The 23362-nt window shown below is 44.0% G+C and overlaps 1 protein-coding gene across 5 annotated transcripts in view; it reads left to right on the top strand.

Moving 5' to 3' along the window:
- Window positions 1-23362, top strand: part of MAPKAP1 (MAPK associated protein 1) — a 243342-nt gene that overhangs the window by 199115 nt on the left and 20865 nt on the right. For all 5 annotated transcript variants that reach the window (XM_047699107.1, XM_047699106.1, XM_047699109.1 and 2 more), the window contains 2 exons: window positions 321-461; window positions 14684-14821. In XM_047699107.1, coding sequence (XP_047555063.1) covers window positions 321-461; window positions 14684-14821 — 279 coding nt within the window. The remainder of the gene's footprint in view (window positions 1-320; window positions 462-14683; window positions 14822-23362) is intronic.

Genomic DNA, 23362 nt, shown 5'->3' with positions numbered 1-23362 from the left:
CCCGTGCTTTTGTGCTTTGAACTTACTCTCGTGGAGATGGAGAGCTTCTGGCAAGCAGCAGTCTTTCTATCCTTGCGTATCCCTGCTGCCCAGCCAAGGGCCTGCCACAGAATAGGCAGTGTTTGTGGAATTAATTGTTGAATGATGAATATGCTACCATTCTCTGTTTACTGGAATGGCATTATTAAGTCATCGCTCAGCCTTTTCTTCTCGAAATTAAATAGCCCATATTATTTTCATTTATCCCAAAGCATTTTAAGCAGACACCATTTGCCAAGCCTCATGTATCTTTATGTGTTAAAGTGGTTTTTCCTCCCCAGGTTCAAGGGCAGACGGAGTTTTTGAGGAAGATTCACAAATTGACATAGCTACAGTACAGGATATGCTTAGCAGCCACCATTACAAGTCGTTCAAAGTCAGCATGATCCACAGACTACGATTCACAACCGATGTCCAGTTAGGTAAGTGCATGAACCGATGAGGGACTGGGCCCTTTGTATCCATGGTCAGCATAGAAACGGGAAAAGAAACAAGATCCGGCTTTTAGGTGACCTGAATGACTAATGGTAATTTGTTTTCAGAGAAAAATGTTTCAACAGTGAAATGTAAAGTACCTCCTTTTCCCCCACCTGAGTGCTCTGTCTTGTCTTCTTTTTTATGAAGCAGATTAGAAATAGAGCTAACTTGAGACTCTTTTCAAACTGATTGACTTCTGTGAAGTCCCATAATTCTTACCATTCTATAATTCTCTTACATGCTATCCTTAGAACTGCTCTGTAGCTTTGCCACTTGCCTTTTTTTGCTCAGGTGAATTCATTGCTTATTCATTCATGCCTTTATTCAGGAAGCTTTTTAATGATCTTAGAAGTTATATTTGGATCTTCAGCAAATAATCCAGAATTAACTTTCAATTAATATTTGGATTAATTTGTTCCAATTAAGTGCTAAATTTCTGTTTTGACTGACACATAACGGGAGTAGAAAAAGCGTCACAGTAGTCAGTACTACAGCATCATCATGGTCACGGCTATCATTTATAGGTAGGTCTGTATATAAGGCACCGTGCTAAGTGCTTCACATAACACTACTGAGCTACCACAAAGGTAGGTATTTGTACCTTCGCCATCTAGCAAAGAAGGTAAATGAGGTGCCAGAGAGGTAACGTCTGATGCCTGAGCTCACACAGCAGGGAGGTGGTGGTGTCGGGAGCAGAATGCTGGTCTGGCCGACTTAAGTGCACCTGCTGCCTACGAAAGGACACTGGGAGGAGTGGGGAGCAGGCATGGATGCCAGGCTTAGGGAGCTGACCTGTACCCTGGCTCTGCCACCGGCCTCTGCCACACCGCCCCTTCCTAGGCCGCCTCTGCCTGTGTGTGAAGGGAGGACGTTTGCACTCCAGCTCTGAGACCCACTGATGATAGGTTTCTCACAAGTGCTCTCTATGTGTCTCATAATAAAGGCTTCTGCAGTGTTGGTGTTAGTGTGGCTAGTTTGTAATAAGCCTCAGAAATCTCTGCAAATTAAAAAAAAACCTCTACAAATATTCCTCCCCAGCCTGACTGCCTGGAGCTTGACGCACGCTGACAGGAGAGCTGAGTAAGTCAAACAGGGCACCAGACTCGCAGCAGCTCTGAATCGTGGCTCTGCCGGTAGCTAGCCAAGCGACTTCAGCTCGCCAAGCCTCGATTCCATTGTGTCTACACAGGAGTATCCGTAGCACCAACTTCTTCAGATTGCCTAGGGGAGCAAGTCAGATGGGCCAAGTGAAGCACTCAGCACAGGGCTGGCAGCTGGCAGACTTTCTGGAAATGGGAGCCGTTAGTGGAACATGCAGTGGACAGACTCTGGAGCTAGAAGCTGGGGTTTAAACCCCGGCTCCTTTATTAGCTGCATCGCCACAAGCCGATGGTTCAGAGCCTCACGTTCCTCATTGGTAAACTGAAGACAATAGTCCCTGTCTCACAGATGTGGTACTTATGGGAATGAAGTGTCCTCACACATGCAGAGTACTTAGGAAGGTACCTGGCCCGTAGCAAGGCCTCTGAAAACACCAGGTGCTAGGATGATGGTGATCCTAACAGACTAACCGGATGAGTTAGCACCCAGGAACTTTGAACCAAAACCACAGAACCCACCTTCTTTCTCCTTTCTGGACCTGTTTCAGCCTCCTCACAAAAACAAATAAAGTGCTAACTATATAAAATGGTTAAAAAAAATACTTATTTATAATGTTGACTCTTAAAACATAAAAATCTTTAGTGTCTTTCTTCCTGGGGCTGCTTTTCCTGGTTCTTCTCATAGAAATAAAAATAATGAGGCTGCTCAAAAAGAAGCCAGATTCAGAACAGGGGGAAAGGTCCATACTGTATTATTCTACTATATAATGTTTAGAAATACACAAAAATAATGTTGGAGCTATAGTGGTGAGTGTAAATGCCTTCCAAAAATACACAATAATCTATTGTGTAGAAGTAATGATGGTGGTTATCTGTGGGGAGAGGAGGCTGTGGTGTTTGCAGGGGAATCTAGGGATGCTGGTAAGGTTTCATTTCTTGATCTGGGCACTGATTACATGCATGCATGGACTTTGTGGAAAAATCAAGTTATAGACACTCTTAGGACGATGCACTTTGTATTGTATATTTCTAATAGAAGTTACTAAAATAAGAATTCTGTGCAGATATCTAGTTTGTGTTTGCCTACAGTATCTTCCCAGGAACAAAGGAGTGAGTCTAGCTTTAGGAAACCCAGTAAGTAGCCCAACTGCAGCCAGGATCCAAGGCAGGAATTTTCCCAGGTGAACATCATCAGTAAGTCCACGAATTCCCAAAGTAAAAAAAAGCAGTGCTTTGGAAAGATAATCAAGATCATCGGCTCCTTTCCCACACATTATTTCCAAAGGCAAAAAGCCAAACTTTAATTCATCAGATTCTGACATGTGTATTCACTTAAAGGAAAAGGGCCACAAAAGGATCTGGGGTAAGAGCCCTAGTCTGTAGTCAGGACTGGGTTTAAATCCCAGCATTATCACTTGCCTGCAGTGTCACCTTGGAAAAATGCCTTCTCCTTTCAGTCGTCGTTTCTGTCATCTCTAGAATGGGAGTTACAACATTTACCTTTCAAAATAGAAAAAAGAGTATTTGGCCCATAGAAGCTCTATTCTGAATAGAAGCTCGTCTTAGTGTTGCTATTGTTGCCGCTGTCGACCTATTTTGCCTACAGCTTTCTGTCCTAGTCTACCATCTTGAAATTAACCACATCAGTCGGGTTAGGTAGTGGCTCTTTTGGCCAAGTTTCACTTGTAGCTACGGTAGAGAAGCCTTGTCAGGTAGAAACGGATGATGAGAGTGATGCAGGTGTCTCTCCCTAGAGCAGTAGTTCTCAGAAGTGTGACAAGAGGCCAGGTCCCAGTCACTTCTGGGTGTTTCCTGTGGTACACATGGCACCCTCTGGTGGAGAGACATAGCTCCAAGGAACTTCCAGACAATCAAATGTTGTCAGAATACTTGTTTCAGTTATGAATCTAAGCTCAATCTTGAGCATTATAAACAGAAATTTCATTCATTAGTCCTAAAGAATTTTGTGACAATCACAGAAACGGCGCCCATGAGTACTACACCAGGCAGTGAATAAATAAGCCCATTTCCTACTGCCACGTAGATGAGTTCCATATGTAACTTTGGACCCCCTCTCCCTCCTTGCAAAGCAGGTAACACCCTTTCATTTTCATAGTTAACAACAACAAAGACCTGCCAAGTGATCCAGGAATTCTTTCTTTCCAAAACTGAATCTACTGTAAAGTAGAGGGCAGCAAACAGCGCACCTTTTATGAGCATTTGAGTGAGCAGCTGGGTTCTGAGATCAGTAAATAATTTATTTTATTTCAACTGACTAGCCAGGTGCTTCAGATCTTTCCTGACACTGATGGATGGTCTCCTCCTCTCATCCATCCTGTGTCAGTCAGAGCAGAGATTTCCCTCGCCCCCTGTGGCAAGTTCTTCTAAGTGTTAAGTGTCTGTGTGCGGCATTTCCCCAGCAGCCCTGCTGATTCCACAGAAAACTGCCCATCCACTCTGAGTCCGTGGTACGTAGAAGCATGCGGCAGCAAGCAGAATTCCCAAGCTCCGCGGGGCCGTCACAGCTGCGTGTCTCGTGACCGGGTAGTCGTGGCCCGCGCTCCCGTTTCACCAGCTGCCATCTGCTTCTGAGAAAGTCAGGCGAGGAGGGACTCAAACTTGGATCTGCAAGACCCAGACTTAAACTGATTTTCCACCAGACATTTCTGGGATTGAAAAATTTTATTGGAGTCCATTAGTGAAACTTACGGCAAAGACTTGATCTTTTTAAATAATATTAACATGAAGAATCACAATTTTTGAGAGTAGTTATCTATCAAGTGTATGTTGCTATGTGCCAGGCACTTTGCTCATCACTCTTATTCTTGCCTCCTAGAATCCTATCACTATTATTGGGTAGTACTGATACTATCTCCATTTCTTATATGAGGAAACTAGGATATAGGGAACAATTACTTGTTAACTAATGAAGCTGGGATCGGAACCCAAGACTGCCTAAGCCTGAGTCCTGCACCCAGTTACCGTGTTACGCCTTGAAGGCAGATTGTTATCACACTAGCACTCTGTACCTCTGGGACAGTTTGCAGCGTACGGCCAACTTTCACCCCATCACCTTATTTAATCCACACAGAACACTGATGATATTACTCCCATTTCATGACTCAAAAAAACAAGGCTTAGAGGAATAAATGAAGTAATGTGATGTATATGGAGAATTTAGTGTTTACTGGCACACGGCTATTACTTAATAAGCACTAACTTTCTTTCCCTCTCTCCCAGCCATCAGGATATACGGCAGGATATCCCGTCCCAGTAACAGAACTGGGACTGAAGCCCAGTCCCATACAACAAGCCCAATCCATCAGGCTGTGGATGCCTCAGTCATTAATAACTTGCCTTCACAAAGGAAGTGATTACTTATTGGCCAGTTCCAAAATGCTGCACATCCTCCCTCTTCCCCTGCCCTAGCATCTGGAGGTCAGTGTCCGTGTAGCATGTGTGCTGCTGTCCCATCCTCCGTTTACATTATCAGTCACTGCACCTCTTCCCTCTGGGCCCAGACCTGACCTCAGAACCCTTGCTAATACAGCCCTATCAACGATCGCTAGCGGTCAGTTGAAGTTGGTTCTTAAGTCGAAGTCTATTCACCATCCCTGCCCTTCAGCCTGGAAAGTTTACCACATAAAACCATCATGCCTGACCATTCCAATTATTTCTCAGAAACATTCTTGGGACTATTTCATCTTGTCTGCTTCCCCTCTGTGTTGGGCCTGAAAGTACAGGTGCCCTTAAGCATAGACTTTGTTTGAGCTTATACCAAGTTGAGGTCATTTCCATTAACGTGATCTCCCGTGTGTCTGATCCCATGTGCCTGACCATAGGGTCAGACGCTAGGACATGTGTGCTGCCCAGAGATGCCAAGGCTGACAGCTTAAAGTGGGTTTGGAGAAAATGAAACTAAAAGGGTCAGATGGTGAATGCCAGCCACAATCTAGGAAGCCCAGAGTGTACTATCGGTATTTGTTGGGAAGCTGAATTATGATGCCCTAGCCAAGGGACTGCCAGAAACCCGCATAAAAAAGCAGAGAGGACCAAGACACCACCATCGTACACCTCCTGCTTACACAGTGCATCAGGGCAGTGATTGCAACCCTGACTGTGTATCAGTATCACCAAGTCCCTGACCTCATCCCAGACCAGCTAGCTCAGAATCTCCCCTTAATTGTGTGGCTTGGGAAATGCAGCCTCTCAGTATCCAAAGGACTTTATTGCCTCTTATTCTTATCTCTTTGAACAAGGCTTGTTTTTACTGACTGGGCCAGTCAGCCTGGTGTGCCCCATGCAGGGTCTCGGGCTAAGAAGTGCTTTGATAGTTGCGCCACTGCATTCACTTGATCCCTTCACCTTATCATCTGTCAGGTTAGACCTTCCCCACGGCACCAAAGGTTTAGGTTACTGAATCTGTAATATCACGTGAATTCCATCTGGGTCGTAATTGCATATATAACCTAACTAACCTAACATCATCCCCTAGAAGATACACAGATCCTGTGCAGGATTTGCCGATCAAGACTGTATCATAAAATAATCTTGCTGAAAGGTTCCATGGCTACCTTCACTATCTCTTCATAAAACAATCCATATGTATAATCATAACACTTGTGATCCGAGAAGTTATTTATCAAAAATATCAAGTACAATATCATAGCACATATCAAGAATATCAAGCACATATCATAGAGAAGGCAGAGAGGTTTCATCTCGTGAACGGACTCCAGCCAAGCTTGTGATGGCTGCCCAGAGTATTATGCTGAGGCGGCATCTGGAGCTGCGTCTGAGGGCAATATAAAGAAACTCTGTGATTGATTAAAAATGCCTGCCCTGGGCCTGAGCATGATGAGAGGCAGCGTATTTGCCATCTATTGTCTTCCCTGGCTTGTCTGTCCTATTGCAGTTATTATTTAACCCCCTAGTCAATACCTACGAGCCAGCGCTCAGGGAAGACTTCATTACGGTGCCATTTCTTAATATACAATATGCAGACTTACGAAGCACATTAACATGAGACTAAATGAGTGAAAGCAAACAGCTGTGGCCTGCACTTTTTTTTTTCTCCTCACTCTGGTGCTCTGTGTGGCTCTATGAATAAAATACTTGCCCCTGTCATTTTCAAGTTGGGGTACCTATGGAGTATAGTTCGAGTAATTACGTAATCTGGAAATGAGAGTTCTTAGCAAGTGGATGGGTTTTCCCTCCACTTCTGTTTCATTTTCTTACCGAATACTAAGTAGATACCCTCCTCTATTCAGATACACAGAACTGATCATGAGAGACATCCATCACACTTAGCTCCAAAATCCCTGGGTCCGCTGAGTAATTGGAGGATGGCAATTCTAATATCACATGATTGTTCCGTCCCTGTTGTGACAACATTTTCTGAACCAAAATTTGCAATAGAACTTAACAAGAACTAATGAGCTTATGAAAGAGCAGGATAAATACTATCAAGACTACCTCCAGAAACAAAAAAAAAAAATTTTTTTACATTAGTGCTTAATGCAGTGATTAGGTCAAGGGAAATCCCTGATAGGGAATGGCAGAAACTCAAGGTTTTTCCTAACTGTGTACCTTCCTCTAATTCCCCGCTCCCAGATCTACCCCTTTGAGAACACCTGTTGAATAATCCAGGATTATTACTGACAGTGTATCAGGTTCCTCAGATGGTTGAGAAAGCCTTGAGAATTGGAAAAGTTGAGAGCGACCGGCATAAAGAAATTAATGGGGATAGAATAAGGGAGCCTCCATCAAGGTTCTGTATTCCTTTTAGCATGCCCTCACCCTTGGCATTTGAACTCGAGGAAGCTCTCGTCTTTCCCCACTCTACGAGTGATACCATAAATTCTCTTAGGAAATGGCATATCCGTCCCAACTGGATACTATAAGCTCACTTGAAGTTATCTGTTTACCAGGAGAATATTAGTTTGGGAAACTAACTTCCCTAATACACAATCTTTGTAAATGCCTTCTTTACAGAGAGCCCTTAGTCCTCATCCAGGGACAGGTATTACTGGGTGAATTGGTCCCAGGTCTCGTTCAGTAGGCTCTACCCTTGTGCTGAGCGCTGTGCTGAGTTTGGCTGTACATTCATGGTCTCATTCATGTTCAGGCCACCCCTTAGTTTTCATTCCAAAGATAATGGCCTCGTCAAGTACACTCAGGCTTGTCACTCAGTCCCTAACTGACCACACATTGGAACTGGCAACTCTTAGCTGTAGTTCCCAAAAGGTTTCAGATGGTTGACACTTGAATGGAACCAGTGATTCTGGGCCTAGTACCCCACTTGATCTCAAGAATGTAAGGCTCTACTGGGTCTCATCATAGTTTGGGCCAAAATATGATATTGTTTTCTATTTTGGGTCCCTAAGGGAGATAGTGCTTTTCATACTGGAATGCATTTGATCACAGTGTGAATATACCCACTATATAAAACTTAATGCATTGAGACAGGAGAGCTGGTCTGTTTAAACCCTGGCCTGATAGCTTGGGGATATGAGTTACGGGTATAGCTCTGTCATTAATAGGTAACATCGGACAAGTCATATCCCCACCCTGAGCCTCAATTTCTTCATATGGAGAATATAAGCCCCAAACTAGGTGATCTCTGAGGTCTCATTAAGCCCAAACAGCCTTTGTATCTGATCCTGTGTGTAAATTCAGACAAGTTTCAAAGACTTCCCTGACTGCTCTGTGGACGCTATCGATTGGCCATGTGGATTCAGCACAATCCACTCCAGCAAAGAGTTGTTCAGTGACACTCCCAGGGGCTTTTCCAGGCTTTCATAAGGCTCTAGGTAACCCGAAGACAAGAGGATTGTAGAATTATATAAAAAGCTACTCCAGGATTTAACAACAGTGGAGCTTTTCTAGTCTTAGATTCAGAGTTGTAGGAAATTGATGAATGAACCACAGCTCATGATGTCTGAGCAAATAAATAATAACTCAGGAAATACACTGAGGCACGGAATATTAAATCCCCTAATTTTTGCTGAATTTGTGTTTTAGCTTCTTAGAAGGGCATTTTAAGTGTCCCCTAGGGCAGGTTGTGCCTCCTGAGAGTCAGGCGTGCACCTCTGGGGCAATGGGAAGCGGCAAACTGGTCAGGACACATCCTGGAGCTGGCCAGATAGACCTGGGCTTCAGCCCAGCTTTGCCACTTTCTGACTTGATTCACCCTGCGGAAGTATGTCTTTTTAGCTTTCTGCACTTTCTCTAATAATCTCACTGATAACTAATTGAGCCGTCTTATGTGCCAGGCACTCTGCTGGGTTTTTTACATGCTTATGTCACACCATCTTCATGACATCCTGGGAGTTGGTACTGTTTATTACCCCCTTTTACAGAGGAGGAAGCTCAGGCTTGCGAGGGGAAAAGTACGTTCTCCCAGGATAACAGTATTGGGAATGTGCCGGCAAAAGTAAGAGCCCCAAACTAATGACCTAGAGACCTTGGAGGTGGTTGGGGCTGGGAGGAGGGGCGGGGGGGGTCTCCATAATGCAAGTGTTTCCACAGCTCCAGGTGTGAGAACAGTCTTCCTGATGTCATACTGAACTATTGGTGGAGGTTACAGGAAAGAAGAATGGCCAGTGACGCTTGGTGATGGAAGATTGCTACAAGAATGCAGAGAGTGAGACTGTTTGTTTCCCCAGCTGGACGCTCGTTCTGAATCCTGGTGCTCCCAAAGCTAGGATGTAGAGCAGATCCCAGAGATAATGCCCCCAGACCAGGGCCAGTCAGGCCCTTTGTTCACATCCCTCCTGGGGCTCCCTGAGTTTCCTGTCCAGACCCTCATTGCTGGGTCTGTGTCCCATCTCTTAGCCCAGCACCTAACCCCCAATAATGACAGTCATGAGAAGTAGTGGTATAGGTCACCAGTGACGTATTAAGCACTATTCCAAGCACTTTACACATTTTACTTAATCATCACAAAAGCCCAGGATATAAATTCTGTTACCATCACCGCTTTACAGTAACTTGTCCAAAGTCACATGATCAGGAAGTAGGCAAACTGACACTCCAACTTAAGACACTCTGGCTCTGAAGTCTGTGTCGCTACCCTCTCTGCACCACTGCCTTCCTGATCAGAAGTGTGGTGAGCTCTCAGTAAGCCGCTCTACGCAAGAGGACCCAGCACAGGGGTGCCCAAAGTAGGTATCCAGTGTGTTAGCAGAAGATGATGTACGTACTCATTTCCTTTTATGGAAATCTTCTGGTTAGTAAAAACAGACGAAGGTCTCCTTGTGATAACTCTAAAGCCTGGGACACATAGTTCCCCCAGAGAGTTGTACGTACGTTAGAGTTGCGTTTTTGTTTATTTTGAGCTGTCTTGTTAGGGAAGGATTTATGTGCTGGCATTGACATAGGACAGCAATCAGGCATTGTTTTCTGCTTTGACAGTTGGCGTGATAGTTTGCTTCCAGTGAAGTTTGACTCACTGTATCTGGAAGCTGTCAGAAGTGGGAGCATGAAAAGGTCATGACGGATGGCCATGGATAAGTGGGTAGGGGAGGAGAGCTAGTAAAAGAAGACAAGTGGCATCCTTGCTTCTGAGGGAAGGGGCTGACACTGTCCACTTCAGGCCAGCTCCCACACTGTCTTCCTCGCTTCTCACAGCTGGTCAGGTAGAGCCTGTGGGGGTGGCCCCAGGGTGGCCGTAATGCCACAGCGGGAACCCTTCCCAGCCGCTCAGCCACTGGGTGCTTGAGAGCTGCTAGCTGGACGTAGTCTTTGTTTAGGGCTGCTTTCTTGATTACCCACCCCAGGATTCAACATACTCCCTTCCCCACACTGGAAAAGTTGGGAAAGGGTATTGAATCCTGAAGTAGAAACCAAGAAAATGTCAGATCCTAAAATGAGGTTTGTTTTTATTTTGGGTGAAATTTCTGTTTTGGAATAATACAGAAAAGGAAAGGATGTAATCTTACTAACCAGAATTGACCACCGTTACCAGTTTGGAGCATATCCGTTAGATCTCCTTTCTATAAATATTTTTCCTGTCCTTTTCACTTAGCTTCACAAGAATTTTTCCAAGTCAAAACTTTTCTCATACATATTTTTTTCATGGTTGTGTTATATTCTTTCATGGTTGGATTAACTGTTCCTCTATCAGCCATTTAAGTTGGAGAAATGTAAACTTAAGCCAACTTCCTTTGTTTTCTGGGACATATGTTTATAATTTGAATTACTTAAAAACAGTGCCTTTAAGGAGCACGCCTGTCCTTCCTTCGTGGCTTCACACAAAGCTTTAGCCAAGGACATTAAAACCATGCTCAGTGGTCATACAGAAGAATATTGAAAGGATTTCAGGCTCCGATTTGCCATGTCTGAACAGAAATAGGTGTGCACTTATGGCACATTTGAATGTTTATTTGTTCCTTGGTAAAAATTGAAAGAGGACATTAAAGACTAGTTAGGCAGAATTCCCCATTATGTCTGGATCCAGCTGAATGAGGCTGTGCAGAGCAGTGGGAAATACCATACTTGGGAACCAGGCAGCTCTGGGCTTAAAAGTTCCCCAAGCCAGGACAAGCACCTTGACCCCTCCTAGGGCACGTAATATAGAACACCCAGCACAGTTCTTGCAGAAGAGCGTAGTGGCTAAGCTTTGCCACTTTTTAGCTGTGTGATCTTGGACAAGTTACTTAACCTCCCTGTGCTTCAGTTTTCTCCTCTTTAAAATAGGGATAAATATAGTAACCAGTGGGATAAGGGTGTCACACCTGAGACTTGAATCAATGCACACAAAGAATCTCTAACCATGCTGACATGTGTTTTCAGCCAGTGGTGTTCACCCCTCTTTACCCCCGGCCTGGACTGTCATGCCAGCCTCCTGACTGGTCACCTCTCCACCGGGCTGCTTCCTCCTTCTGACCAAGAAGGACACTTGGGACTCCCAGGCAGGGACAGAAGTGGTCTCTCTTTGCTTCCAGGCTAGGTTCTGGAGACGCTTCAGCAGCGGGTTCTGGGTCCTTCGGGGAGAATGGGCTCCAAGGCGAGACCACCTCAGGCCCACCAGAACTGGAAAGCGGAGGGTCGTCACTTGTGGAACAGGAGCAGACTAGCTCCTGTGGGCTGTGGGTCCTGCTTGAAGAAGCTGAGACTCACACACATCTCAAGTAGGGTGAGATTATTTAATGTACCAAAGGATTTTTCCCATCAGGAAAGATCCCCCTACAGGTTCCTTTAAATAGTGACTCCTCTAGGCAGGCAAGTGTTTTACAGATCATTAACTACTTGACTGAAAGCCTGCAGGGCAGAGAAACTTAAAACTAAAGTGTTGGGAGTCCCTGCCAATTACAGATCAATCCAAAATGAATACAGAGTATCTCTGGAACTAGAAGTCAGTGGGAAAATGTGACTTGATTCAGAAAAAATCTGATTTACAGGCAACTTTTTGGGAACACACCAGTTGTTTAAATGGTGTTCCACCTGCCTGCCCATCTTGAACCTAATGCATTCATCTCCCACATCTTCATTCCCCAAACGCTGGAATTGGGGTTCCCCTCTACGAACCGTGACTGCACAATAATCCCCGGAAAGGGCGTCATTGGGAAAGTGTTCTTGTGGCCGTGCAGAGCGCAGGCAATTGATGCAGAGATAGAGCCTGAAATGGATGAACTATACAGTAACAATTTGCAGATAAAAATAATAGAAGTTAAAGTGTACTTTACATGATAAAAGAAAGATGAAAGAGGACGAGAGTCTGTAACATCTGAGATGGTTACAAAAGTCCTGCTTTGTGAAGTAGGCTCTGTTGAAAAGATTGATGCCATGGGGAGTGACCTTGGCTTGGAGCAGGAGCTGGTGATGTATGTATGAGCATCTCTCTGCTAAATGGACCCAGATTTGTAGCACTAATATACATGGGAGCCCAGAACCAAACTCAGTACGGCAATAAATCAACAGCCACTTTGGGTGTCATTTCTGGTTTATATTCCACTATTGTTCTATCACTTTAATTCATGTCACTATCATCTTTTCATCTGGAACAGTTTTATATAATTTTCCAGTGGAGTTACCTGACAAATCCTATCAAATTAACAAGGTACATTAACAATATTGACTGACTACGGCTTCAGGAGTTGCGGGGCCGTAGAACAAAATTTTAAAGCCCTACCTCTCTGGTGATGATTCCCCCCCCCCTTCTCTTTCTGAGAAGGGAATGTGGGGCAGGGTTTATTCTACATAAGAGATTTGCACATTTATTTTGCTCTGCTCGTTTTTGACTTTTATAAATGTCAAAATAAGCAGAGGAAGGATAGGGGACCAAAACAAAACAAAACAAAACAAAAAACACTTGCTACCAACAGCCATGGCATAAGTCCAGATCTTTAACAATTAATGACCAAATTGGAGGGAAGAGTGTAACTGGGTAGTCGTAATCTATTTTAAGTGAAATGTAATAAAATTGGTCTCCTGATACATTCTCACCCTCCTGAAATCATCTAGACCTGAATGGCCAGAGTCCACTGAACTTATGACATTGTGCCTGATTGAAATATGGTGTTCCTGAAATATGTCTAATGACAAATTCCAGCATTCAATTAATAAAAAAATACCAATTGTTCATCTTTTCGAAAGACCACCCAGTAATGGCCAGGGTTAAGCAACTGTACTGCACTGTCTCCTCTGAAGACAGCAGACTAGACTCTACCAGAGTCTGCACGGTCTCTTGCCTTTCTTTGTCTGCTATTTGGAATTTCTTTATTCATAAAACAAAATAAAAATGGAGTGTGTGGCAGACCTAATCACTAGAATTTTTTTTATATTTGTTTTCTTGTTTAATTTTGAATTTGCTCTCAGACTGAGATCATGGTGTTATTGGGGGGTTTTGTTTGTTTGTTTCTTAATTGAGCTCTTTCTTTTATCTGCTTTTTCTTCTGGTCTACGAAGTTTTCTCATGTTGTCTTGAAAAATTCCTGAGTGTGATCCATGGGGTGAAATGTATTAATTCTGATGGTCTTTTTGTTACAGTATGTACATTTGATGGTTTTAATTACCTCCTATCTTCACTTGATTTTGCTTTTTTCTACTTTGCCCCTGACCTTTAAAGTATGGCCTAAATATTAATTACTTTCAAGATTCTCTCTGGGGTCCACTCTGGAAGGCATATTGAAGGTTTTTGTCTTACTCCATGAACAGATTCCTCGATTTTCGGCAAAAAGGGGAGCAGAGCATGTCTAGCCCAGATCGTGTGTGTCCAGCTGAGCATGTACTGCTCAGTGACACCGGGAGAGCAATTGCCAGGCATTGCCGCTGTTATCCTGGGACACCTTTCATCCCTGGCATTACCTTTGTTCTCCAAAAACCTTTGCTCCCAGCCACTGTACAGTATGTTATGTCTTCCACAGCTCTGAAAATGAAACCTGAAGTGCCAGTGTTTAACATGCTGGATTCCTGTTGTAAAGTCTTTGTTGCATAAAGCTCACACCCAGTGCTGTTTCTCCCTCAGCGGAGAACCAGTGACCTCCACAGACTGAAGCCAAGCTCCCAGACTTGAACTTGGAAGGCTTTATGTAAAGGACCCTTTGATCCCCCTGTGACTTCCTCTCAATGTAGCTGGGATAATTATTTAGTGTCAGAGAAGGAAAGAGAGAGATTTTTTCCTATTTTTAGTGTGTAAGATTCTTCTAGACCAGAAAGAAAGAAAAAAAAGATCACTGATCAAAATTGTTTTTTTTTTTAAATGAACTTCACGTTATGTTTTATTTCATTACAACACAGAGGTGTGTGTAGGGTTAACAATATGTAGGTAAACTCTGTATTGTATCTGTGGTACATCTAAGACAGCATGTTTCTTAATACCTTTTTTGTATAGGTTTTGCTGGTTTCTCCCCCCAACTCACCCACCCAGAAAACCAGGCTGTGCACTTCTGTGTGCCATTTGGAGTCTGATGAGCTGGTGGCATTCCCCAAAGCCATAAGAAAGAGCTCTTTTCATCCAATTTAGGATTTTTAAAACTGGTCAAATGATTACACTGAAATCACTTACACCTTCCACTTTTTGTGGCTTCTTTTTTGTCCTCCCACCCCCCACCCCGGCCTTACAGGTATCTCTGGAGACAAAGTAGAGATAGACCCTGTTACGAATCAGAAAGCCAGCACTAAGTTTTGGATTAAGCAGAAACCCATCTCGATCGATTCTGACCTGCTCTGTGCCTGTGACCTTGCTGAAGAAAAAAGCCCCAGTGAGTAGTCCCTTTTATTTATGTCTTCTTTCTCTCTTCCCCCTCTTCCCCTCTGTGTGCTGGGTGCCAGGAGAATATATTGCCACCGTGTCCTTTTTTCCTTGGGTCTGTTTAATTCATTACCAGAAATTTCTTTTAATCAAACAGGATTGTATTATGGTGCCCAGAGCCTGACATGGACCCCCATCCTGTTAGGTCTTGATGGCAGCAGAGAACCTCACAGCCTGGCTTCTGACCTTAGGAGCCCTGCCCTGGGGGATGGGGGCGGGTTCCTGCTGAGAATTTGAGTCACCAGAGCCCTCATTTCACTTTGTGCTCCCTTCCTCTACCCATGTGGGGGACTTGAGCAGTCAGACCCGGACCTGCCTGCCTTCTTTGCCAGATCAAGGGAAGCTGGGAGATTTCCTGTGGCAGCCAAAGACTAGATTTAGATATCCATCAAGCCGGAAGTGTCAACGCCCTCCAGATTATTGGCAGCTGCATGACCTACCAGCTCATAATTAAACTCCTGCCTGGTCCTGCAGAAGAGATCGCTGCTGGGTTGGCACTCCTCTGCTTATATTATCGAAGTAGATACAGTCTGGTTGTATATTTTGGCATATTATATTTTTGCAGCTAAGTAATTGAGTGTAGTATTTAGATGAATCATTTTTAAGACTTCAGTCCCATCAAGAGGCAGAAAGGACACGGATCACACTGAAATTCCTCCATGGAAGAAAAAAGTTTAAGCCGTACAAGTTGCCCGGGAAAGGCTGCAAGACAGCAGTTATCAGAGTCTGGCACATATCAGCATTGCCTGTGGAGCCTATTTAAAACACAGTTCTCCAGGGCCCATCCCCAATGGGTTCTTTTTTTTTTTTTTGAAGATGTATTTATTTTATTAGCGTGCGTGTAGGGGGAGGGGCAGAGGGAAAGAATCTTCAAGCAGACGCCCTGCTGAGCGGTGGCCTGCTGCAGGGCTCCATCTCACCGTTCAAGAGATCATGAGGTCATGACCTGAGCCAAAACCAGGAGTCAGACACTTAACCCGACTAAGCCACCCAGACACCCCTCCCCAGTGGGTTCTGGTTCATTAACTTGGAGGATGACGCGAGCTTCTAATTTTTGTTAATCCCCTTTATTCCAGTGCCCACTGAGTTGGGGAACAAATGTTACAAGGAATGACACACTCAAAAGGGACAATAAGAAATAGAAAGGCCAGCAAGTGTTTATCATATGGTTCAAGCTTTTGAGGTAACACTGACTGAGCAGAGACCTAAAAAGCAGAAAGCCCCATGGAGGGGTCTCATGGACAGGGCACCTGCCACATTGCATTTATGGGTGGGTGTTTGTGTTTTGTCACATCCAGCTGTGCTAGGCTACATAGTCTCCTCCTTTCAACCCATTAGTCTCCAGCTTGGCAGGAAGGGAGAATTCAGTGGTACAAGGGGAAAGGAGGCAAGGTGTGCCCATCCACTACCCCTCCCCCCACTTCTACCATTCTTTTCATCCCAGTGAGGGGATTCTGCAAGATGGCTGCCAGAAAGGGCTGGTGAGAAAATTGCTTACCGTTCTGGGGCCCTTGCCTCTGCCTCTAGATAAACATCTTCTTCCTAATTCCTCTCACTCCAGTTTATCAGCCAATAAAGATGTCATTGTTCTAGCATCTTTCTTCCCAAGAATTCAGGATGCTTTGAAAAGTAACATTGTGTAAATTCTCCATGTCTCTGAGAAATGAAAGGCAGTCACATGTTGCATAGAGGGATAAGCTGGAGTAGAAAGGTTAGGGAAAGAACTAGAAATAGGATTCACATTTCTTTTACACTCATACGGAGACACTCACTTGCCAAGGAAGGCTGCGTGTGATTCAGGCACTGAATGGTGAGGGTGTAACGCACCCCATCCAAGAGGAAAGGAAGAAAAGATGCACAGCCACCCACCTCCAGTCGCCTCTTGCCGTTAGGCAGTCGGAAGCAAGTATTACCCATCTCTGAGAGTGAGGCCAAGTCTCGAGCCTTGAGGGTACAGAGCAGACATGGTCCCCGCCATTTCAGTATTGGCAGTCCAGCAAGCAGAGTCTTTTCTTATTTTCAGACCTGCTGGGGGGTTCTGTGTAAAAACTGCACATGTGGGTCCTAGGGAGGATTCCTGCTCTCTCACTCTGGCTCCAGAGATCTAGAAATTGTGGTTTCCTTGAACAGAGAGGCTCACTGTCCCAGTGAGACATTTCCCAAGTCCCTGTTGCCCATCACAGTGCTTTCCAACCCATGTTCCTCAGAGGTCTAGGTTCTGGGTGGGGAGGGGGGGCCTCAGGGGCCTGGAGGTGGGGGAAGGGGCAGGTTTGGGCATAAGGTCTCCCCTTCAACCAATAGAGTGCTACTTTTTTCTATTGGGGGGGTAATAGGAAGGTGAGGTGGGGTTGTGGAGGACACCGGGGGAAGGCATGTGCTATGGTGAGTGCTGTGAAGTGTGTAAACCTGGCGATTCACAGACTTGTACCCCTGGGGCTAATAATACATTATATGTTAATAAAAAAAATAAAAAATTATTTTAAAAAATAATAAAAATTGGGGCGCCTGGGTGTCTCAGTGGGTTGAGCCGCTGCCTTCGGCTCAGGTCATGATCCCAGGTCCTGGGTTCGAGCCCCACATCGGGCTTTCTGCTCAGCAGGGAGCCTGCTTCCTCCTCTCTCTCTGCTTGCCTCTCTGCCTACTTGTGATTTCTCTCTGTCAAATAAATAAATAAAATCTTTAAAAATAATAATAATAATAATAATAATAATAATAAAAAGTCAACGAATTAAAAAGGATTTTGCTGCTTTTAAAAAAAAAAAAGTTTGAAAGTTGCAGACTCACAGAATAGACTCCAGGCTCCTCAGCAAAGGGCTTTACAGACATTGACCGCTCCAGGTGCATAGTCCACAATTTCCCATCCTGGACTTGGGGTATAGCCGCCGTGAACTGTTTCCCACAAACACACCTCGCATTGTGTACTGTTGCTGTTCCCATGGCCTGGAGTGTCTGTCCCCGCTGCCCCGCCCCCTGACGGACAGGCGCCTCCAGTTCCTCATGCCTGGCTCTAGCTCCAGGGTCGGGCTCTCTGACTTCGTCACACCTCTGGCACAGCACCTCTCCAACTGCGCTGTGGTTAATGACTTGAAGTTTGTCCCTCTGTCCCACCCCCATCTCCGTGCTCAGCTGACTGATCCCGGAACCGGTTTTTGTAGCCCCATCCCTAACCCAGTGCCTACCTGCAGAGCTGTCCTCAGTGAATGTTTGCTGTCTCCACACTGCCCTTACTGAGGCCAGAATTTGGAAACCAAAAGTTTCTCAGCATAATTTATGCTGTAAAGTGCCCAAACAAAGATGTATTAACTGAATCAGCTTGATGCTGTGTTTTTTTTTTTATGATTTCCAGTATCTTCATCAAATTAATTCAGTGACTTAATCTAAAAAGTTCATCTTCAAGACCATCATCAGACCACAGAATTAATCTATGGGGCTGCTGCTTCTTCTTCTTTTCTTAAAGGATTAATGGTAACCCCTTTTATCTTTTGTGTCTGTTGAACCTTAGAAAAAAGTTATTTTAACAGCACTAAAGAAATGAAAGTCACTATATTTCATAAGTTTAGCCTGTGATTTTTATCAGCATAGTGATGTATGTTTGTAGCTGAGTTTACATCAAAAATTATTCTTGGGGCCTTCTTGAATGAATTATGGCAAAGAGAGAGAGTCTAGAAATAGATAAGGTTTTTGATTTCTGCAATATATTTCCTTTTTCGTGTTTTTATCTCTCGTAACACAAGTGTCTTGCCGAAGACTGGAACGTGTGACCAACTGGAATAATTTAGTTGTGAAAACAGCAGACGTGTTATTAAACAGCCTTCTTTACAAAAAAGGCATTAAGTGTTGGGAGGATAATGAAGTTGTCCTGGTCTGTCTTGAGACATGTTTGTCAGAATTTTGAACAGAAAAGAAACGGTTTTTAAAACCTTCGAATATGGCCAGTTTGCAGTGTTTATTGAAAAAGCCACTGTCAAACCATTAATTTGGTCGTCATAAGGAACACAGCTCAAGTTTAATTGATGCCATATCCAAAAAGTATGTGAATAGCGGCCTTGGCAAAGGGACTGAGCTGCAGAGCGCCTGCAGTGAGACACGTAATTACACATACCATGGATCAGAAAGACCCAGACTCTGCAGCCGGGCACCATAAATAGCCATTCTATGGCTCTCTTTGCTTCCCCTAACTTCTCCCTCGTAGGCTGCCTTCTCAGAAGGAAGATTTACTACTCTGTCCCTGTGAGTGTTTAAGGACCTGGAACTTAATGACTAAATAGATACATGCCTTAGATGAAATTTGTACATATAAATATGGACTCTTACCAGAGTTAGTGGAGAAAATCTGTATATCAAAAGCCCTGAGAAATTAAGAATAAATTCTGCCTTTCTAGATTGGAGAGGGGGAAAAAAAAAAAAGGCTGCATGCTGCCATTATTATTCAAATCAGTGATTTTGCAGTCTGGTTTTGCCACTCTTTAGGATAGCTTTTTGCTATTTTGAAGGATGTCACAAACCTCTAAAAGATGAATTCATTTTAATTCATTTTAACTGAACGAATATGTATACAGCGCATAGAAGGGGAAACTGTTTCCCCATGAGGACCTACCATGGCATTCTCCGTCCTTATACAGGTCTAAACCTAGGCTTTGGGTGTAGCGGGCTCTCTTTTTAAGTGCTAGCCTCAAATTCCAACACTGAAAACAAAAGCAAGGGACCTTTCTTTTAAACTAACACCCTTCAGAGACTCTCAGGCTGTATTTAAATAAAGTACCAGACTCAGCCACGCCAGGTCTGGTTTTATCATAAGAAGGTTGTGCAGGTTTCGAGTCTTTAAAGGAAGCAGCCTATCATTAAGAAATCAGATTTAAACCTTAATAAAGTAGCTGTCGTCTTTATAGCTGAAAAGAGCTCTGTATCTCAATTAAGTATAGATAATAGAAAATCTTAAGGAAGCAACATAATAGAGGTAACCTGATTATGTTCTCTTGCAATAGTATAATTTAAAGGAAATCTGATTCTGTTGATGCTGGTGGGGGAATGCTTGTTTGGTTGTTTTGTTTTGTTTTTTGTCCAGAACAGTGTTTGGATACAGGATAGGAACTCTTTGGGATTATGAGTCAACCACAACTGCAGGAGACTGTCAAGCCCTCACGAATAGAACCTGCTAGATATTTGAGATGAGATTCAGTTAAGGTTATGAGTGAAATTAGCGGGGCTTATTGGTGACCTCCCGCTTAAATGAATCTTTCTTTTCATAAGTACTTGACAAGATCTGTAAAGTAGTGTATTTAATTTACTAATTAAATTAAAGCTACTGAATAATGATTTGTCCACATTGATTTAGCTTAAATAGAAAAGATCAGCATTGTTGTGATCTTCAGCAACCTTAATGGCCAAGCCAGTTAGACACAAAGGCCTCTTGTGTTTTATAGGTCAGAAGTACATAGGTAAGCCCGGGCTGTAATTGAATTGCCTACCCTGCGCCCTGCAGTTGCAGATTCCCTTTGCCTTCTCGTTCCATTGTTGCACTGGGGCTTAAGAGAATGTTAACGTGGTAATAGGCACAGGGCCTTCCCCATTATACGTCTTGCTATCGAGCGGTTCTGCATGACTAGTTAAAGAAGATGGCAAGAAGATTAATGAAAGCAAGGCTAATACAGAAGGGGGTACTTTTGCAAGACTTCTACCGAGGAGATATTAGAGCTGAACCAGAGCTTGGCTTTTTCTTTATCCTGTGACCTTTGAACCTGCCTTACTGTTGAGAGCTGCCAGGGAAGTCGACATTTTGATTGATGTTGGTACACGAGTCAGTCTTTCCCATTGAATTCCACATCTGCACGAAAATAGCTTTTCCAGCAGAATTCATACTGGCCAGAAGTGATAGCCAAATTGATGGCTGAAATGCTTTTATGTAGTTTTCATTTAAACCTAAAGGTATTTGATGGTTTAATTCAGTATCCAGTTTTCATAGATTATAAGCATTCACTTATATGTCCTTAATGGGTTCATCAACTCATAGTGAAAGACCAGTATTAAGAGTGGTCAGAGGTTTACAAAAGAGCTTCAAGCAGCTTTTATGGAGAAGTAAAAGCAGTCATCAGACAAAACCTTCACCATCCTCAAAAAAGGAAAATCAGCCTGAGGGTCCAGGCAAACTGACTTTGAGGTTTCTGTATAGAAAGCCAAGTGTCTCACTGTTTCTGGAAAGCTACAGATGGGGGAGTCTGAATTCTGTCTGTATCCTACTTCAGCCCCAACTCAGGCTCTCTTGATCCACCCAGATGCTGAGTTCCTTGACGTTGTCCTTGGGAACTAGCATTCCATCTGAAAGGGATTGTTATGGTCTACTTGTAAGACAGCCCCGTGCAGATATGAACCTCTTCGTGTGTTCCTACTAAGTCTGTTACCTTGCTTGTGGAGCTGTAGGCCATTAGTGTACACGTGTGTGTATGTGTGTGTGTGCGTGTGTGTGTGTATGTGTCTTTGTGTGTATCCCCCACTCCCTGTCCCAACAAAGAAGAGTAGGGAGGGTGGCAGAAGGACTCGGGTTCTGTTATTAAAATCGACTTGGGCACACCCCAACCCATATTCGAATCCTCTGATCACCTGATTTCTTTTTTGCCTATTTGATGGGGATAGTAGTTCCAGCAGAGAGAACACACGCACACACACCCACACACTGAGGTGACAGGCATTCCGGTACCTAAAGGAGGAGCTACCCAAGAATTTTGTCATGTTCTTTAGATGTTCATGAGAATGAAAGAGAAATGAAGATGACGTTAGCCACCCCTGGATGAAAGAGTTACAGCCCCTGAGTGAGTGGGTGGATGGCCACGGCCATAGCACGTACTGTAGGCCAGTAAGTAAGGCACGTGCATTTATACTCACGTGGGCCTGTAACCAGGAAGACCACAGCCCATCCTTGGGCTCTCATGATTCCCAGGAGGTCCAGGTACCCCAAACATCAGGTGGACAAGCTATGTAATGCTTTTATTCTCTGACAAGGACTTATGAAATAAGTTCCAGATCAAATACGGTAAGTACTGTTAGATTACAGAACACAGTGGACTCTAACATATTAAATGCCCCAGTTATTGAATTGCCTTTTCATAAGAGTACTCTGGAGCACAATCAGGAGCAGACAGTGCCTCATCCTTTTAACAGATATGTTTCCTAGCCCTATTAAAAGGGGTCTTCATCTATCCTGTCAAAGGGAGTCTGCTGGGGTTTTTTAGTTTAATTACACTATCCAATTAAAACTCCTTGCTGCATTTGGATGCGCCTCTCCTTGGGCCTGAGTGGATATGACATTTACAAGGCTCGCCTTTCAAGCAGACAATAGTGTGATTGATGAGGTGCACGTTCGGTGGAGGAGGCGAGTGCCTGTGGAAGTGCTGCTTAGTGCATTTTGATTTATTTATCATCTCCTTCCAAAACAAGGGAGCTGCCGGGGAGAGGTGTTTGGGCAACCCGGGGACCACCTCCATTTTTCCAAGTGTGTGGGAGAGAAAGACCCGGAGCGTGCCCTAGAATAAAGGTGGGGAGAAAACTCTAAGCTTGAGGCTCATGTGCCTCATCTACTGCCAGGCTGCATTCTTAGGTTCTCTGACCCAGTTTGGTTTCCAGTAACCTCACGCTGTGATCTGCTGTTAAATAGGCCGCCACTGTATTTCAGGGAACAGTTCTCTGGGGCTGGATAACATTGGCCGGACCCCTGAGAACTCAGCCGGTGGGAACCAACCCAGCGTGTGTGCCATTGACCTGGTCATTATTAACTGACACCTGATGTTTGCACTAGGCCTGCCGATTTATGCTCCCAGCCGCATCCTTTAGAAATCCAGCACCTTCTCTCCAGGGGCTACAGTCAGTGCTTGATGACTCTCTAACTCTGCCTAGGCACCTGAAGCATTTAAAAGTTGCTTCTAGAATTTGGAATTAGCCAACAGCAAGTGTGGCTTTTCAGCAAAGAGATATGGAGGTACAATGGAGAACTTCTCAAGGCTGTAGTGAAAAGGCAAACCCAACATCTTGTTCTTGACCTACTCTTGCTGATTGCCCTCAGCATATGGTAGATGGGACCAGGGTGCTTGTCTCTGTAGTTAGTGGAAAGAGGTGCTTCGGTACAGTGTATGGTCTCAGGAAGGTCAACACTCTATGAATTTAGGAGCCAGGAGATTCTGTTCTGAGCCCCAGACAAATGAGAAGAACAACACATCTCCCATATTCATTATCACATACTACAGTTGCTCATAGGAGTTGGAGGGCGTGTTTGCTAACTGCATAACCTGTAAGAATGTGTTTCTGAGGAAAATTGTCTGGTGCTGAGATTCTCAATGGGTTTTCATTATCTTCTCTATAAATCTGCTTCGTTTTTCCCTAGGACTTATTAATGAACAAAGAATATGTTTGTGTCAATTAAAATGTTGATATTGGTTAGAGTAGAAAATATTTTGGGGTATCAACTTTTTTTCTTCCTGGAAAAAACCTTTTTTTGCTATCA

The sequence above is a fragment of the Lutra lutra genome, chromosome 13 (genome assembly GCF_902655055.1).
Source record: "Lutra lutra chromosome 13, mLutLut1.2, whole genome shotgun sequence".
Taxonomy (NCBI): domain Eukaryota; kingdom Metazoa; phylum Chordata; class Mammalia; order Carnivora; family Mustelidae; genus Lutra; species Lutra lutra.
This window is presented reverse-complemented; position numbering and strand designations above follow the sequence as displayed.